General features: G+C 40.6%; 1 protein-coding gene across 4 annotated transcripts in view; it reads right to left on the bottom strand.

Moving 5' to 3' along the window:
* Nucleotides 1–20,036, bottom strand: part of fermt2 (fermitin family member 2) — a 74,594-nt gene extending 54,558 nt beyond the window's left edge. Inside the window, exons 1-2 of one of the 4 annotated variants that reach the window (XM_034159355.1) lie at nt 19,770–20,036; nt 13,302–13,459 (exon numbers count right to left, since the gene is read on the bottom strand). In XM_034159355.1, coding sequence (XP_034015246.1) covers nt 13,302–13,458 — 157 coding nt within the window. In that variant the 5' untranslated portion in view covers nt 13,459; nt 19,770–20,036. The remainder of the gene's footprint in view (nt 1–13,301; nt 13,460–19,769) is intronic. The other 3 variants (XM_034159356.1, XM_034159357.1, XM_034159358.1) reach the window with 3 other exon arrangements.
* Nucleotides 20,037–20,345: the final 309 nt, after the last annotated feature.

Genomic DNA, 20,345 nt, shown 5'->3' with positions numbered 1-20,345 from the left:
AGAAGAGTACTGATATACTTTATGGTTTGCCAAGGCTCTCCAACCACCCCAAGCATCCATCCATTTTATAAACAGTTAAAGGTCACGGGGAGAGGGGGATGAAAGCCAATCTCAGCAGTCATTGAGCGAGGTACACCCTGGACAGGCTGCCAGGCTATCAAAGGCCCGACACCCCAACATAATCTCCTCCAACACCAAAGTCTGCCCACATTACTTATATGAGAATCCAAACTATATGTCACTGTCTTGCATTCATGATTGGGGGTCATTCTATATCAAATCACCCAAAAGGTTCCAAGTCACCCGCTTTAGATTTCCTGGGTGAGGAGATGATTCGCAGCTACTCCTGTACAAGACCAAATATTAGGGAGGGTACACAGTGAGCAGATGATTGTCCAACTGGTCTCATCGGGAGTTAATAAGTCATATTGGCTCGGTGTGTCCCATACCATCAGCAAGGCTGCACTCAAACATCAGCTCTGAGCAGCATTTTCCCAGATTCAAAATGTTGAATGGACATTGGTGCACAGGGGTGAGAGCACACTTTTATTGGATGTGCATAATTAGAACTCCACAAGTTCTGGTTTCCACATGCATAATGTATGTGCTAGACCAGGGGAGGGCAACTTGTTCCAGGAAGGGCCAAGAGGGTGCAGGTTTTCTTTGCAGCCACTGATTCCACCAGGTGATCTCACTGATTAATATCACTTTGAGCAGATGGACTCAGTTAATCAGTGAAATCACATGGTGGAGTCAGTGGCTGCAAAGAAAACCTGCACCCTCTTGGCCCTTTCTGGAACAAGTTGCCCTCCCCTGTGCTAGACTGTTTTGAGGGACCATGCACTGTCATTACATAGTATCTGATCCCTATGGGTTAAAACTCTAGCACCATACCTGCCTCCATCCTTAAGTGGTTTTGAACTGAATGGCCGTTTTTACATTGAGTGGAATGCTAATCCTGTCACCAACCCAATGGTTTAATTTTACCAGGCTGTTGAACACCTGTAGCCCAGGCTAGAGCTCAGTGTAGAGCAGGTCCTTCGCCACCAGAATGGCCAGTGATAGAGAATAATAATTTGTCAGTGTGTCGTAGTGTCATTGAGCAAGACATTGAACCCCACATGGGTCTGTCTTGGGTTTAAATAATCAATCTGACTCCTAACCTATTAGCGGAGAAGCTGATAGAAAAAAAAAAATTCAACTGAAATCTACACCTGTGTGAAAATTACAAAATTATATTACAAAGGCAAAGAGCGTCTGACTTATTTTAACAGACATGAAAAGCTTGAATGGAACTTGCGTGCATTTTATACCTGCTCTTAAAGACCTGAACAAAAAGGTTGGTGGTGAAATCTGGTCTTTGTTCCGTAAGAGAGAGAGAGAGATGCAGACTATCACGCAAATTGAAGCCAAAGACATGTGGGCTGGAGAGCTAAACAAAAGCTCCATATCAGTTTACTCCATTGACTCGCAGCTGTGTGGAGTTAAAACAACAATCCAGAGCTCAAACATTTCCTTTATCTGGACGCACTACTATATTTGTCACAAAAGGAAGGGACAAGACAAACGATGCACCAGACTGATATTTTATAAATTGCACCTTCCAGGTTTTCACAACAATAAAAGTCCTTGTAAGATAATGATGAGGAAATGATATAAATATACTGGCAGCATTTAAAAACCCCTAGTCATATTAAAGCATCGTCAGCAAGTGAGCTTCACACTCACATTTGACAACTGCTAAGAAATCACATGTATATGAGTATTCACAGCCTTTTGCCATGAAGCTCAAAACTGAGCTCCTGTTTTCACTGATTGACCTTGAGATGTTTCTACAGCTTAATTGGAGTCCACCTGGGGTAAATTCAGTTGATTGGACATGATTTGGAAAGACGCACATCTGTCTACATACAAGGTCCCACAGTTGACAGTGTATGTCAGAGCACAAACCAAGTATGAAGTCCAAGGAATTATCTGTAGACCTCTGAGACTGCCAGCACAAATCTGGGGAAGATTACAGAAACATTTCTGCTGCTTTGAAGGTCCCAATGACCACAGTGGTCTCAATCATCCGTAAAATGGAAGATGTTTGGATCCACCAGGATGCTTCCTAGAGCTGGCCGCCCCCATCTAAACTGAGTGATCAGGAGAGAAGGACCTTAGTCAGGGAGGTGACCAAGAACCCATTGGTCACTCTGTCAGAGCTCCAGCATTCCTCTGTGGAGAGAGGAGAACCTTCCAGAAGGACAACTTCTCTGCAGCAATCCACCAATCAGGCCTGTATCGTAGAGTGGCCAGACAGAAGCCACTCTTTGGTAAAAGGCACATGGCAGCCCGACTGGAGTTTACCAAAAGGCACCTGAAGGACTCTCAGACCATGACAAACAAAATTCTCCGGTCTGATGAGACAAAGATTGAACTCTTTGGCGTGAATGCCAGGCATCATGTTTGGAGGAAACCAGGCACCATCCCTACAGTGAAGCATGGTGGTGGCAGCATCATGCTGTGGGGATGTTTTTCAGTAGCAGGAACTGTGAGACTAGTCAGGCTTGAGGGAAAGATGAATGCAGGAATACACAGAAACATCCATGATGAAAACCTGCTCCAGAGTGCTCTTTAACTCATACTGGGGCAACGGTTCATCTTTTAGCAAGACAATGACCCTAAGCACACAGTCGAGATTTCAAAGGCGTAGCTTCAGGAAAACTCTGTGAATGCCCCTGAGTGACCTAGCCAGAGCCCAGATCTGAATCTAATTGAACATCTCTGGAGAGATCTGAAAATGGTTGTGCACTGACACTCCCCATACAACCGGATGGAGCCCAAGAGGTGCTGCAAAGAGGAATGGGCAAAACTGCCCAAAGATAGGTGCACTAAGCTTGTAGCATCATTTTCAAGAACACTTGAAGCTGTAATTGTGCATCGCAGTCTAGTTTGAGGACGAGCGCTAAAGGGGTAAAAATATGATGTAATTTCTCTACTTCCAGGGGAAAAAAAATCCATGTCATTTTCTCTGAGTTTTTGGGCAAATTATATGCAAACAAAGTGAAAATGCAAAGAAAGTGATGATGCGGTGGGAAAGTGGACATGTGTTGCGGTTTGTATGTGACCCGGAGCACAAACGTGTGGAGGAGGTTTTGGAGACGAGACAACGCAGCTACTCTGGTTAGCTGTGTAGGCTAACACCTACCGATACAACGTCTCCCACTTACCTCATCTTCCTTCTCCACTGGGAACTGAAAAAAAAAAGAAAAAAAAAAAAAACACTTTTTGCAACTGCTTCAGTGACTGCAACCGAAAACAAAACAGTACACCATTTTTCCATGTGAAGTTATGCTGTGTATATATCGCACAACGTGACCAGCTGTCCCCATAAGTGGTCAAATACTGTGATATCATTCAGGGTTCAAACGAGACTGCAGTGCCCTATTGCTACCAAAGGTGCATGAACAAAGTATTGAGCAAAAGGTGTCAATACTTACATGTGCTCTTAGTTTTTTTATTTTAATAACTTTGCAAAAATTAAAGAAAAAACAACAACAACAAAAAACCCCCCACTTTTTTCATCTTGTCATTATGGGGTGTTGTGAGTAGAATTTTGAGGGGAAAAAATAAATTTACTCCATTTTGGAATAAGGTTGTAACATAATGTGGGAAAAGTGAAGCGCTGTGAATACTTTCCCGATGCGCCGTATATCAACCCTGCATCAATTAAAGCAGTTGGTTCCAAACAGTTTCTTTCCTGCCATTTCCAGATATCAATCTCATATTGCATGCCCTGCCCCCGTATTAGCAACACTGAAAGCTTAAACAAACAACAAAAGCAGACGCTGAACCTTCAATAAAGGTTTACCGTATCAGTATCACCAGTGGGTAAATAGTCCCTAAAGAACTGAATAAAGGTTGTAGTACGTGTTAACTCCACTATGCAATTTTAAAGTTTGGCAGAACACAGCCTGATTTTGTTTACAGATAGCTCTAAAATACTGTAGCTGCCCCAGTGATACCCATTATTTCTTTTTCAGCAATTTGTGGAAAAATGGAATTCTCTCAGACAACCTAACTGTCAGGCTTAATAACCATGTTTTAATATGACTAAGCTGATGAAAAAGTGAGCTTGTCTTAGCAGCTTAAATTATTCATAAATAGAGTGAGGTTCAAAGATTATTTTTTGTACATGTATATGAAATTCACTTACTCAGATAACTGTATGAGGAGAAATTTACTTGGAGCAACACCAAGTAATTTTATGTGCATAATACTTCAGTAGGGGGCAAAACAGTATTGCACTTATGAGTATATGCGACCCTGATTTATAAAATACAACCCCTGGCAAAAATTATGGAATCACCGGCCTCGGAGGATGTTCATTCAGTTGTTTAATTTTGAAGAAAAAAAGCAGATCACAGACATGACACAAAACTAAAGTAATTTCAAATGGCAACTTTCTGGCTTTAAGAAACACTATAAGAAATCAAGAAAAAAAAATTGTGGCAGTCAGTAATGGTTACTTTTTTAGACCAAGCAGAGGGAAAAAAAATATGGACTTCATTCAATTCTGAGGAATAAATTATGGAATCACCCTGTAATTTTCATCCCCAAAACTAACACCTGCATCAAATCAGATCTGCTCGTTAGTCTGCATCTAAAAAGGAGTGATCACACCTTGGAGAGCTGTTGCACCCAAGTGGACTGACATGAATCATGGCTCCAACACGAGAGATGTCAATTGAAACAAAGGAGAGGATTATCAAACTCTTAAAAGAGGGTAAATCATCACGCAATGTTGCAAAAGATGTTGGTTGTTCACAGTCAGCTGTGTCTAAACTCTGGACCAAATACAAACACATGGGAAGTTTGTTAAAGGCAAACATACTGGTAGACCAAGGAAGACATCAAAGCGTCAAGACAGAAAACTTAAAGCAATATGTCTCAAAAATAAAAAATGCACAACAAAACAAATGAGGAATGAATGGGAGGAAACTGGAGTCAACGTCTGTGACCGAACTGTAAGAAACCGCCTAAAGGAAATGGGATTTACATACAGAAAAGCTAAACGAAAGCCATCATTAACACCTAAACAGAAAAAAACAAGGTTACAATGGGCTAAGGAAAAGCAATCGTGGACTGTGGATGACTGGATGAAAGTCATATTCAGTGATGAATCTTGAATCTGCATTGGGCAAGGTGATGATGCTGGAACTTTTGTTTGGTGCCGTTCTAATGAGATTTATAAAGATGACTGCCTGAAGAGAACATGTAATTTCCACAGTCATTGATGATATGGGGCTGCATGTCAGGTAAAGGCACTGGGGAGATGGCTGTCATTACATCATCAATAAATGCACAAGTTTACGTTGATATTTTGGAAACTTTTCTTATCCCATCAATTGAAAGGATGTTTGGGGATGATGAAATCATTTTTCAAGATGATAATGCATCTTGCCATAGAGCAAAAACTGTGAAAACATTCCTTGTAAAAAGACACATAGGGTCAATGTCATGGCCTGCAAATAGTCCGGATCTTAATCCAATTGAAAATCTTTGGTGGAAGTTGAAGAAAATGGTGCATGACAAGGCTCCAACCTGCAAAGCTGATCTGGCAACAGCAATCAGAGAAAGTTGGAGCCAGATTGATGAAGAATACTGTTTGTCACTCATTAAGTCCATGTCTCAGAGACTGCAAGCTGTTATAAAAGCCAGAGGCGGTGCAACAAAATACTAGTGATGTGTTGGAGCGTTCTTTTGTTTTTCATTCTTCCATAATTTTTTCCTCAGAATTGAGTGATTCCATATTTTTTCCCCTCTGCTTGGTCTAAAAAAGTAACCATTACTGACTGCCACAATTTTTTTCCTGATTTCTTATAGTGTTTCTTAAAGCCAGAAAGTTGCCATTTGAAATGACTTTAGTTTTGTGTCATGTCTGTGATCTGCTTATTTTCTACAAAATTAAACAACTGAATGAACATCCTCCGAGGCAGGTGATTCCATAATTTTTGCCAGGGGTTGTATATGCTGACTTTGCATTCAAGTCACAGTATCTGCTGCATCATCAAGCCCGCCTTTGGAAACAAAACAGACTCACTGTATAAAGAAAACACCTCTTACGTTTGAGCCTCAAAGTACAGAAAAGAAACACTGCGGTAAGAATGAAGTTTTAGGCCAAAAAGTTGAGGTGCAGACACACCGCAATCACCGGAGCATCTTGCAACTGAAACAGGAAACCTCTGGGTAGGGCAGGACCACTACTTACACTAACTACTTCCTGATGAAGAGATTGGACAGGAGTTTGATTACGCAGCCTGCCAAGCCATCCCTGCAGATTTTTATGATGGCTCCAAAATAGCAATCAAAGACTCTCATACACGGTGATACATCTGATCTGTGCGTGTGTGTGAGGACAAGACAAGGAGAGGACCGTACGTATTATCCACAGCTCTCACACCATCATGAAAACAATACCCATCTCGACTCTTAGCTGCCTGCAGGGATGCAAGATTCTGAATACCCCTCAGCTCAACACAGAAAAAACCCTCAAAAAAAAAAAAAAAAAATCATGTACATGCTAAGAGGGTGGGAGTGGAAGTGTGGCAGAGGGATGAAAACTGTTATTAAAAGCCTGGAGGAAGTTGAGCATCCTGTTTGAAATCATGTCTGTTTCCTAATGAAACCTGCGCTCTATTGTCAGAAGCCAGTGTCCCTCTGCTCACCACAGCCTGCAACAAACAGCGCAAGGAAACATTCAAAGCACAGCACAAGAAAGCACTACTATGGAATAAATTAAAAACATAAAGAATCTTGAATTAAATAGTAAATGGGTGGCATTTATTAGAGCTTTTTTTTTATTCTCTTTCTTATGAATAGTTTTTGTTATCTGTTTTATTATTTTACTTCTGTTTTTATTTATGTATTTGAAAATTTTATTCATTTTTAATTATTTATTTAAATTTTATGTTGAATTGTTTTATGTAAGGTGCCTTGAGATGGCTTTTGCTGCGATTTGGCGCATTATAAGCTAATTAAATTAAACTGAATCCTTGCAGGCATCCATTTCAAAATGAGCAAATAGTTGCACAAAAACAAAGTTTATCACTTTGAACATTAAATATTTTGTCTTTGTGGTGTATTCAACTGAATATAGGTTGAGGAGGATTTGCAAATCGTATTCTGTTTTTATTTACATTTTACACAACTTCCCAACTTCATTGGAATTAGGGTTGTACTTTGTAAAACTTACAGGACAGAGTAATCATCAGGGAAATATGAGTGGATTATGAGACACATGAGAATGCTGTTGCCCTGTTATTGCCGTCGGGTGGGGCGAGGGCAACAATAACAGGAATCTGGGATGAAAACTTACTGAATCAACTGTGATATCCATATGTAGGTCATCGAATACAAAACACATTCTCCCCCACCAGACATGCAGAGAACGTTTCCATGGTTGGCTGGTGGTGGTTCAGCCAAAAACTACAAACTCTCAGTGGAAACGTCGTGAACTACCACAGTCACCCTGTACCAATTAGTTTGCTTTTTAGCTCTATTTTTAGAACACTGAGTGGGCAGCATACATGAACCTGGGTCAGAAATGGTGGTTGATATTAGGACAATGGGAACTTTAATGCATTGATTATTCAAACTACAGTTGGTAATGTGAGGCGTGTCCAAGACATTGTTTATTAAAAGTGGGACAATAATGCTTTTTTCCACAAGCTATATATCAGTGAAGAAAGAAAAAAAAGGGGTGAAAATGGACTGAAAGGAAAGCAAGGCTGAGAGAGGGGGAGGAGGATGAAGCAGTCAGCAGAGAATCCAGCAATGACGGCAGCGACCAGAGAACATGCCAAACCCTGGAAGTCATTTCCTGCTTCGTCAAAGACTTTTATGGAATTCTAGCGCTAGCAGTGTGGCTAACGTCACAATGAGAACGACAGATGGAAAGAGAAAGCCCACTCGTTCACCAGACACACACACACACCTCCCTCCGAGTCCTTTTCTTTCTCTCCCATGTTCTCCCCTTCAGTTCGTCAACCCTCAGCTTTCCTGATAAGCCAATTCAACCAGAGTACTTCTGACAGTGGAGCCTAACCCATCAGTTACCCATCAGTCTGAGGGCATCAAGCGCACCTTTAGTGCATGCAAAACGGTGGTGCATTTGTGCAAAACAATAACAGGACAAGCACTTACTGTAAACGACATATTACCACACCTAAACGCTTTGTAGCTTCCAACAATTCTTTAAAATTTAATAAAACTGCTTCCAGCTAATGCCTAAACATTTGTTTTCCCATCTAAATGGTAATAATATTGGCTTTTAGAAAGCGGGGACAAAGAGAGTACCCAGGGACCAAAGGCTGGTCAATCAGCTGGCTTTAAATATTGTACTGCTCGAGAGCTGCAGTGGAAATGGGCACTGCAATGGCTGCTGTGATCAATAACTAAGTGCCTTCCTGGAATTCGTCTATTTAATCCATTATCGAAGGCCATCTGAGCTTGCAATGTGGACGGGAGATTTGCAGCTTGCAGGAAGAGGCAAATGATGGAAGCAGGATGCGTGTGGATGAGACGCATCCACTGGCTAACTCGACCATGATCATGTACGGAAACATGCATAAATGCATCTCTCGAGATCAGCAGCCATGGCATGGTACACACAAACTTAACAGGCAATCCCTGTGTGTAAAACACTCAATACACATGTACAAAACAAATGCACACACAGCAGGTCTCCTCAAATGTAATTAATGAATCTTGATAATTTGCAGTGCATGACGGCAATACGATGGACAGGAATCAGTCACTGCACTTGTGCTCAAGTGGCATCAAGCATGAAGGACAAACAAAACAAGCGTGTCCTTCAAGCATGAAGGACACGCTTGTTTTAAAGTAGGTAAGGTGTTTGTTCGAGGCCACTTACTCACGCACTGCTGCACGTCTGCTTCGCTTATGGCTAACACGTGGAAAAGCAGTTACATGTTGGCAGGAGCACAAGTTTGCATGTCAAAAAGTCAGTGCACCATGTGATTACCCATAATTCCTTTCTCTGTGCCGACCTAAAGTGAACCCGTCAAGCATCAGTATAATACTGAAAATGGACCATTCTATTTTTTGGTATATTTTTTCTTGATACAGCACACCTTTTATGTGTTTGGATGTGTGTGTCTTCTCTGCATCACCAATACTGAAAATGGGCCTTAAAAACACATCACGTACACTGCATGGCAGGTTTAAAATGAGAAAATAGGACTGAAGTGTCCATCTACTGCTCTCAAGCTCCAACTTACACCTCCCCCCCAACTTGTGAACAAGACCCTGAGATACTTAACTCATCCACCTATAGTAATAACTCTCCCCTGATCCGGAGAAGACAATCCACCCTTTGGCAACAAAGGACCATGGTCTCAGATTTGGAGGTGCTGATTCTCATCCCAGCCCTTTCACACCCTGCCTCAAACCTGCTCAGTGCACACTGGCAGTCACTGCCTGAAAAAGCAAACAGAACCACAACATCCGCAAAAAAGCAGAGATGCAACTCTCGTGTCACCAAGCTGGACACCCTCCGGTGCGTGACTGTGCCACGAACTCCCATCCATGAACAGGACTGGTGACAAGGGTCAGCCCCAGTGGGATGGAACACTGTATTTAGTTTCTCAAAAAAGGTCCAAAACAAGGCTGCCCAAGCTAATAATTCTGACAAGAAATGCATTTTCTGGACGAACAGGAACTTCACATTTCTTGTCCAAACAGAGAATAGCTTAGCCTGTACTCGTATAACAGAGACACTGTAGAATCTTATGCAGACTGAAGCCATGCAGAAACCATGTTGCAGAGTGGGTTAATAATTACAATGGATAAACAACCTGTTGACTCTGTGTAGGAGGGAAAACACAGTCCAATGAAATGTCCCCCTCAAAGACACATGACTGATTCTACATCACTACATGCATTATGACTGGCTCCAAAAGGATCTACTCAGCTGTAGAAGCACAAATATTACTACAGCAATGAAGAAGCACAATGATGTTTTGATGTAGATGATCGGGAACAGCAACCAAGATCTGCAACTTAAATACATGTTCCATTGTTTTACTTTAGCAAATGATTGACAAAATTAAAACCACTTTCCATTAAGAATGTGAAGACCTCAAGCTGCCAGAATCCTGAAGTGACAAAAAGTGCAAGGAATCAGCAAAACTATTATGTCATCAAGAAAGGGAAATCAACTTAGTGAGGAGAATGGAAGAAAAAAAAAAAAACCTCCTGTTACACATGGGATTTATATGGACCATCTTATATTTATCCAACTGAAATCACACTGGACAGCATCATAACTGTGATTTAGTCATTTCAAATACACTGAACCAACGGTGGGGTAACACAACATGACTTTAAGGCAAATTCAGGACCAATATGAGGTTGGGCAGAGTCTGGGATAGTTCGTACCAGTCTAAGGTACTTGCATTGAGCAATACCAACTGCAACCTGAATGTGCGCGAGGATCAAAGATCTCATCCAAAGATCCATCCCAGCTCAAGCAGGTTTGAATGTATTGGCCTGAATCACTCTGTGGCTGATTAGCATCACAGGTTAGAAGTGGAGCTGAATCTTTGAGAATGTTCAACATTTTCCATTTATTTCTTCTCATTTCTAAAATCAAAAATTCTACATTACACATTTTTTTTCCACCAAAAATATTCACTGAAATTCAGCAGCTCAGTTTGTGTCACAATGTCACAAGAGAAATCAATCTCATGAGCAACGCTGACAACGAGCAAAGCCGGGCCATGACTGAATTCAGGTCGACCCACACGGAGAAGCTCCCCTGCATCAGTCTGGTATGGAAGCTGCCCAGCACAAACGACCACAATGAACAAAGACCTCAATTATATGAAGCTCTAACAGGATAGCTAAAAATGGGACCACGGACAGCCAGGGAAGAAAACCTTGGAGCACCGAAAGAATGCTGAACATGTACTCGCCACCGACAAAACACGCTGTCACTCCCGAAGTGCACCGCCACCAATGACCTTTCTCTGGCCTCCATGAAACAGGGCAGTGTTCAAGTAGCTGGAACAGAGGACCCTTATGCATGCTTGCACCCAAACTTCGTCAAGTGTACAACTGCAGTTACAAGACGGTGCATGATATATAAAGAGAAGAAAAACAATGCATACTTTCTTTATAACTGGAGAACTGCTAGCCTAGATTCCCTCCAAGGCAAGAATTTGAACATTTCCAAAGTTCAAAGATAAACTTGTTGAAAACCCTAATATTGGTTCCGCTGAGAAGTGGAAAATAGCAAGGCATCAAGTGGAAACACTGATATCTTAAAGCGTGGACTAACTCTGAGTCTCACCTGACTGGATTCACTACAAATTCTTAGAAACAACAGTTCACTGGACAGCACGTTGGAAAACCAATAAAAGAGGAATCCAAACTACTGCAATCCCACCCCCCTGCCAGAGGACTCATTTGGTTTAAAGCAACAAATAACAGTCATGCAGTTATTCCACTTATTTAGTACTTTGGACATGTAGGATATGTACTGAACAAACGGTAAATTTTCTCTGAAAAACAAACCAGCGCATGCTGTCCCAAACATACTAAAGTTGGAAGCGTCTCTATAACTAATCAGACACTGACATTGTACTACTGCAAGACCACACAGAGGTTAAAGGAATAAGCTTTTTTGGTTGCCAATAAGAACCATATCTACAGAAACAAGGCATGTCAGTCGGTACACAGTGGATTACCATTTCACAATTTCTCACAACCCGCAAGACAGCTTCAAATTAATGTTTTCTCACTTAAGTGTCCAACTGTACAAAATCCAGATTTTTGTTTAACTTACGCCACTGGTTTGGAGTTGTATTTATTAAAAAATTAATAAGTTAGCAAAACACTGCCTTAAAGTGCTCTTGAAACAGGCAAAATGCACTTTAAAAACAACCACTCCAACAACAGTTTAGTCAAAACCAAATTATCTGTCATTTAAACCAGTGACAAAATGTCAAACTGGTTTTTACCTCCGGCAACGAAGTTGGGCAGAGGTTGTGCTATTTCACCCCTGTTGGCTTGTTTCTCTGTTTGTGAACAGCCATTCAGTTTTCATATATGGTTATGAATTTTCTTTTTTTTTTTTTCTTTTTAAACAGAGGATTCATATCCTGATAGTCAAGAACTGATTCAATTTTCAAGCAGACTGACACTCACTATCGCCTGACAAAGTTTGACCTGGATCTGATCCAGATTGCGGATTTTGTGGACATTTGAATTAATATGTAAAACCCCATCTGGTGTACATTTTGCTTTAGATCTCAATCAAAAGTGCCTCACTCACTCATTTTTCTGTTATGGGTTTACCTACACCACCAAAATTGGATGGAGGTTCCAATTTTATGCCTGTCTGTCTATCTTCGAGTTATCAGTCGGAAACCAAGTGCCAAAAAGCAATGACAAATTGTACATAGCAGAAATAAACAATGTTCTGTGAAAATGATCTGAAAAAAAGAATTCGGAAACCAAAAAAGTTGGGAAAAAAACAAAACCTGACAACACCACACAGAAAACTTTGATTCAAGTGCATGAACTAAATACATACTCCTGACATTTCATCACATATAATTTCAGAATAAAACCAGTTTAAGACATTTTATCAGTGGTTTAAAGCCATTTAAACAGAAAAATAATCCTATATGTAGTTTAAACCAGTATAAAGCATGTTTAAATGCTTTTAAAAAATGTCTAACTATTCTATACATGGTACATAACGGTTAAAAAAAAAATCCACCAAAGCCAGTTTTACACATTTTACCACTGATTTCAAGCTGCTTAAATACTGAAAAATAAACCAAATCTAGGTTAAACCCATATTAAATATATGAGAAATAGTTTTAAACCATTTTAACTGCCCAAACATTGGTACAAAACCATTTAAACACAGGCTACCTGTAATTTAAACCAGAATAAGGTCCATTTAAAACATTTTATCACTGATTTAAAGTCATTTTATCAAACAAAAAAAACAAATTTATCTGGCATAAACCAGTATAAAACACGATTTACACAGTTTAAAAGCAGGATAAAACATTCAACAGTTTATTACCAGATTGTTCTCTAGAAACAGAGAAAAGGAATTTCCCCATTGGACAGAATATATGATTTAAAAAAAAAAAAAAAAAAAGCTACTGACGATTAACAAAACTTATGGTTATTTTTCTGCTAATCCATAAATCATTCAGCTTGACTATGCACAAGTATGTATTGCATTCAAGACAAACCACTTTGACTTATAAGCATACCTAGCTTCTCCACGAGTTTAAGCATGACTCCACCGATGTGGATTTCCCCGGTGACCCTCAGCGACACGTCCCTGCGGAGGTCGGTCACATGCATCTTAAGTTCCCACGTCCCATCAGCGTAGCAGCCATCGGGCATCCGTATCCCGTCCAGCGCCATCCTGTCAAACAGATTCACAGTGAATGCCTACTTAAAACATCTGTCACACTGGAATGAGCAGAATTCTGGAGACCGCCTGTCTCCAACCATATGACCTGAAGGGCCAACACTGTGCACGCTAAAGAATGCACCAGTTGATTTTACTCACTGACGTCACTATCAGCAGAAGGAAGTCCATAGTCAAATTAGCTGCTGATATCATTTAACAGAATAAAAACCTGCCGACTTTAACACATGGATCCAGTTCACTATTTTAGCCCATCTGCAAAGAAGTTAATGAGCCGCACATGCTAGGCCTGTGAGCATTTGAAATTCATTTTTCCCCTCCATATTAGAAAAAAGAAACTATGGGAATATTAAAGCAGTTGGGAAAAGATGAAGTGTTTGTCTGTCCACAGTCCAAAACCTAAGGCTTTTCACATTACACTGATGGGGTGGGGGGGGTGGGGTATTCTCAAATTCAGAAATCTGGAGCCAGTTTGACTTCTCCCGCCCCTTTTATGTTTATGATTTCCTTGAATTTCTGAAAACAATCCGTTATCAAACAAGTTCAGCCTTTTTTTTATCAAATTATTTATACTGTAAATGGATGTACCACTCATGAATTCAAGGGAAAATGTAATTTTCATGATGTATACACTGATCTGGCAACCATAGTTCATTATCTTGTAAACTTATGCTCGCAACTAAAATAATTTAGATAATATCAAACAACATGTAGCCTATAGGAACTATATAAAAAAATGGTTTACTTAACTTTAGAAAAAATTTAGAAAGGAATAGCTTATTAAAGGTGACCCCTCCCCCCAAGTACATGGCAGAGCTGTTAACTTGTCAAACATTCACAACAGATTGACTTTTAATGCACTTGTATTATGTTTTTCTGCAATATCTCTGAAAATACAAGTATCAGACTGGGACTATGAATCAAGAGATACTCAATGTGACTGATTTATATATATATATATATATATATATATATACACAGATATACATACATACATACATATATATATATACACATATATATACATACACATATATATAAATATATATACACACACACACACACACACACACACACACGAGGTCTAGTAGAAAAGAAATCAACAGTTTTATTTATTTTTTTTAAACTATATGGATTTGAATCACGTGTGATTACATCAGCTAAGCTTGAACCCTCGTGTGCATGCGTGAGTTTTTTCATGCCTGTCGGTGACGTCATTCGCCTGTGAGCACGCCTTGTGGAAGGAGTGGTCCAGCCCCCTCGTCGGATTTTCACTGTCTGAGAAGATGCTGAGAGACTGGCGCTGTGCTTGATCAAAATTTTTTCAATAACTGAGGCACATCCGAGACACCATTTGAGAAATTCAGCTCGTTTTCTGTGAAAATTTTAACGGCTGATGAGAGATTTTGGATTGTTTCTATCGCTGTAAGGACTTCCCATGGAGCAGGACGTCGCGCAGCGCTCCGAGGCGACGTCGTCATCCTGTTTCAAGCTGAAAACCTCCAAATTTAAGCCTCTGTAGACCCAGGACGTCGTGAGAGAACAGAGAACTTTCAGAAGAGGTCGGAATCAGCAGTTTATCTGGACATTCCACTGTTAAAGGAGATTTTTTTAATGAAAGACGTGCGGACGGATTGGCGCGCCCGCCACAGGAAAAACACCTCCATGTTGATAACCATTTGTAAAATCCAGGCGGCTTTTGGTGGCTTTCAGTTGAGTGAGTATCTGAGAAATTGTTTAACAGCAGGGCATGGTCCAACTTGTCCTTAAGGCTTCCAACGGAGGCGTTTTTCCTGTGGCGGGCGAGCCAATCCGTCCACACGTCTTTCATTAAAAAAATCTCCTTTAACAGTGGAATGTCCAGATAAACTGCTGATTCCGACCTCTTCTGAAAGTTCTCTGTTCTCTCACGACGTCCTGGGTCTACAGAGGCTTAAATTTGGAGGTTTTCAGCTTGAAACAGGATGACGACGTCGCCTCGGAGCGCTGCGCGACGTCCCGCTCCGTGGGAAGTCCTTACAGCGATAGAAACAATCCAAAATCTCTCATCAGCCGTTAAAATTTTCACAGAAAACCAGCTGAATTTCTCAAATGGTGTCCACTCGGATGTGCCTCACAGTTTTTGAAAAAATTTTGATCAAGCACAGCGCCAGTCTCTCAGCAACTTCTCAGACAAAGGAATTCCGACGAGGTTGCTGGACCACTCCTTCCACAAGGTGTGCTCACAGGCGAATGACGTCACCGACAGGCGTGAAAAAACTCTCGCATGCCCACGAGGGTTCAAGCTTGGCTGATGTAATCACACGTGATTCAAATCCATATGGTTTATATATATATATATATATATATATATATATATATATATATATATATATATATATATATATATATTTGGATTATTTGGTTAAATTGGCATGCGGTGAGTATGTACAGTTGTGCTCAAAGGTTTACATACCCTGGCAGAATTTATTTATTTTTTTGGACATTTTTCAGAGAATATGAATGACTCATGGTTAAGCTAAAATCAACTTTATTTATTCCGAAGGAAATTATTTTTCCCAGAGTACAGAAACAGTGGACAGTTTTTTTTTTTTCCCAATAAGTACAAGAAATTACTCTGAGTAACTGTTCCTCCCCCTTCTGCACGATGTATTCATTGTGCAGAAGGGGGAGGAATTATACAGTCTGATTGGCACAGGTAGGAAAGCTCTCCTGTGGCATTCTGTGGTGTTGGGGTTAGTTGTTGGGCGAAGCAATTTATTGTCAAACAACTGAGTTGACTCTTTAAAATCATAATGACAATAGAAACTACCCAAATGACCCTGATGAAAAGTTTACATACCCGTTCTTAATAGTGTGTGTTGCCCCCTTTAACATCAATGACAGCTTAGAGTCTTTTCTGGTAGTTGTGGACGCGGCTCTCCGATGGTAAAGCTGCCACTGAATGTGTCTTGGACTTTATTTATGTTGATTACGAAGAAATACAAACTTTACAAATTTTGCATCACCCCTCTTAACTTCATAATGGATTACAGCGGAGAACGATATTCTTTCACTAAAACAGATCAAATCTAGGCTTGCATCTCAGATGAACCTTCTGGCAATTTGAAGCTAAAGTTTCAGGTCTTTTTTTTTTTTTTAATCCTCCTCTATACCACTTCATCATGAAGCTGGATAACTAGTGATACAAAATGATACAAAGCCTGTAACTTCTTCTGGGTTGTCTGGGTGTCTTGGTGTCTTTCCTCTCTCTTCTTCTTGCACACTCACTCAGTTTTTTTGAGAACTGTCTACTCCATGCAGATTTACCATAGAGTGCCATACTGTTTGTATTTCTTCGTCCAAGACACATTCAGTGGCAGCTTTACCATCAGAGAGCCGCCTCCACAACTACCACAAAAGACTCCAAGCTGTCACTGATGTTAAAGGGGGCAATAGACAGCATTAAGAACAGGTGGATGCAAACTGTTGATGAGGGTCATTTGTGTAGTGTCTGTTATCAATATGATTTAAAAAGAGTAAACACAATTGTTTCACAATAAATTTTAATTTAACCAGGTTAGTCCCGTTGAGACAGAGATCTCTTTTGCTTGGGAGACCTGGGCAATTTTTAAGTTTCCAATTCACCTAACCTGCATGTCTTTAAATGTGGCAAGAAACATGCAAACTCCACACAGAAAGGCCACAGGTCGGAATCGATCACACGACCGTCTTGCTGTGAGGCAACAGTGCTAACCACTATGCCACTGTGCTGCCCATGGCTTCCTTCACCCAACCATGAGTGAGAAAAAAAAAAAAGTTTTTGTGTCATTATTCATATTCTGTAAAAAATGGCCAAAAAAAAAAAAAAAAAAAAAATTCTACCAGCGTATGACAACTTTTGAGCACAAATGCAGATCTGACCCCCAACTTGCCTGGAATGGCAAGTGACCTCTAGGGCTCAACGTAGAGCCCTGACTTGATGAAAATCCTGTACACTATTACCCATTTTTCACAAGTATATACAGATCTGAACCCAAGAAGACTCCCTACCAAGTACATGACAGCACCTTTCAACAAGTATGTAGCGAATCACTTGCATCTCATTTTTTTGGCCTTAATGTGATTGAGATCAGGGGAGGTGATGGTCTAGTGGTTAAAGCATTTGGCTTGAGACCACAGAATCCTTGGTTCAAATCCCAGCATGACCAGAAAATCACCAAGGGCCCTTGGGCAAGGTCCTTAATCCCCTAGTTGCTCCCGGTGTGTAGTGGGCGCCTTACATGGCAGCAGCCTCACACTGGGGTGAATGTGAGGTATTGATGTGCTTTGAGCGTCTGATGAGGATGGAAAAGCGCTATATAAATGCAGTCCATTTACCATTCATCAAGGTTTGGGGTTAGGATCCAGGTAGAATATTAAGCGCTGTGAATTGGACAAGGTAGTGATCCAGACCAGTATTGGATATCATGTGCACATGTAACTGTGATTGCCTGAAGAATATCCTGTATGTGATTATATCTGGACCTCTACCAACAGTCCAATACATTTTATGATAATTGCTCAACTTAGCTTGATCAACAATACTGCATTTTTACCTGGGTGAATTTTCAAATACATGACATCTATTTTATTTCCCCAACATAGTCTTGTCAGTTTTGAAAGAAAACTGGCATTTTTCAACGTGGGCTCCATTTTTAGATGTCTTGGGTTCATGGTTTCACTCAGGGCAAAAGCTAAACTAAGTAGCTGCCTGTATAATCTGCTGTTTGAAAGAGTTTCTTTACAAAAACACTTAACAATGGTGCCCGGGATAAAAAACATTCAAGTTCCCCTTAAAGTCAATTAAAAACATTTTTCCACACTGGTGCATTGTAGTATTAGCTCAGCAAGTATAACACTAAATGCATTCAAGGTTACCAATATACCTAGAATAACACTGTACCCACTGAGCATACAAAATTATGTTTCCTGAGAAGTCATTTGTGGAGTGTAAGATTTAAAAAAAAAAAAGTAGCGAGCAAGAGAGAAGGTGTTCAAAAGTAGTAATGACAGGAATCATTTGTAGTCAGCCTAACAAGAAAAACACTCACCGATTCAACTTTAACAAATAAATTGGCATTTCAAACATAAAACAGACATTTAAATAGAAACAAGGCTCTTAAAAGAATCAGCAGTACTCTTGGGGCAACATCAGACTTCGGCTTTACAAATAAATGACACTCACACTCATCTTCAATTGCTTACTTCAATTAAGGGTGACAGGGGGCTGGAGCCTATCCCAGCAGTCATAGGGCGTGAGGCGGGGTACACCCTGGACAGGACACCAGTCTGTCAGAGTGCTTCACATAGACAAACACATTCACACCCACACGCACAAACAATTTACAGCTTCTAATCAACCTAACCTGCATGTCGTTGGATGTGTGAGGAAGCTGGAGCACTCCATGGGACAGAAATGCCACAGGTGGGAATCGATCCCATGACCTTCTTGCTGTGAGGCAACACTGGTAACCACTAAGCCACTGTGCTGCACATAAAAGCAACTAAACTCATTTCAAAATACATGGAACATCTTCAACCACACCTGCTCCTAATTTCCATCATGCATTTGATGTTACTCCAACTAATCATTATATCTCCTTAATAATATGGAGATTTACAAGATTGTAGCATTTGTAGTTTTTGAGTTAAGGTGAGGGGGACTGGCCAAAAACCAATCAACATGCCAAAGCTTTTCCAAATCCAGGGAATAAAATATGGTTGAAATTGTCTGTCTGTGGTTTAGTGCAAAATGCGATAAACGTCTCTTGGACAAACACGTGTCCAGAGGGTGGAAAATCATTCCTAAAACGTTAACATTAGAGCCTGTCAATCATTATTTGGCCTAGAAGTGGGTCCACTAAAGTAGCCTGCTGACAACAAATAGCCGTTTAAATCAGTAAACAGGACCGAACAAAAGGTTCGGCCCTCAGCTACAAGTTCAACAAGAAATGCTGGCAGCTTTTTATGTGCGCAATATCGCCTCTTTAACATAACGGTAAACGCACTCTTACATAATTACGTCACAAAGCTCATACAATAAACTCCTCGCGGCACGCGCTCATAAAGTCAGTCGGTCGGTATATAAAAAAAAAGTGTTAAAAAAAAAATAAGAGCCTCACAGGAAAAGTGCGCGAACAGAACAAAACAGCTGCTAAAATAAGACAAAAGAGTGGTAATGGTCTAAAAGTAGGACACGCTGCACAGCAACAAGCTGGTAAATGTTTTCATAGCGGCGTCCGAGCAGCGCTCTGAGGAAGAACACTTAAATCTGTCCACTCACCTTCACGAAAGACCAAAAAAAAAAAAATCCCTCTCGAACAGTCGACTACACGGTGCAGAACAAGTTGCCCTCTTTAAATCATGTAGGGTTTTTCCGTGGCTAATTAAAACTAAAAAATAAAAAAATAGGAAGAAAATCTGGTGAGCAGCGGCAGAGTGTTTGTCCCCCCGCAGGCTTCAGCTAATGGAGACCAGCCGTCCCTCCCTCTTTCCACTGAACGTCACGGCTTTAAGCCCACTTTTCCTTTCATACTTGGATCTTTTCGGGTCGCCTCCTGCGCTCCTTCTCACCTTTCCCCTTTACTTTCACGCCTGACGACCCCCTACAGTGCAGACAACTTTTACCAAAAAACACAACTAGCCCTTAAAAAGTAGCCTAGCCTTAGGCTAACGCCATTGACCAGAATCAAAAATCCTACGCTCCAGGGGCGTAACTAGTATTTTGTAAGTGTGTGACGTGGGGGGGCTCAGAAGTCCCATAAAGGAAAAAGTAAAACAAAAGTGCTTTTCAAGTACTTAAGGTAGAGGTGGGCGATACCGGGAATTTTGGTATTGATCCGATACCAAGTAAATACAG

This window comes from Thalassophryne amazonica, chromosome 19 (assembly GCF_902500255.1).
Source record: "Thalassophryne amazonica chromosome 19, fThaAma1.1, whole genome shotgun sequence".
NCBI lineage: Eukaryota > Metazoa > Chordata > Actinopteri > Batrachoidiformes > Batrachoididae > Thalassophryne > Thalassophryne amazonica.
The sequence above is the reverse complement of the archived record's forward strand: the minus strand, read 5'-3'. Positions and strand labels throughout refer to the sequence as shown.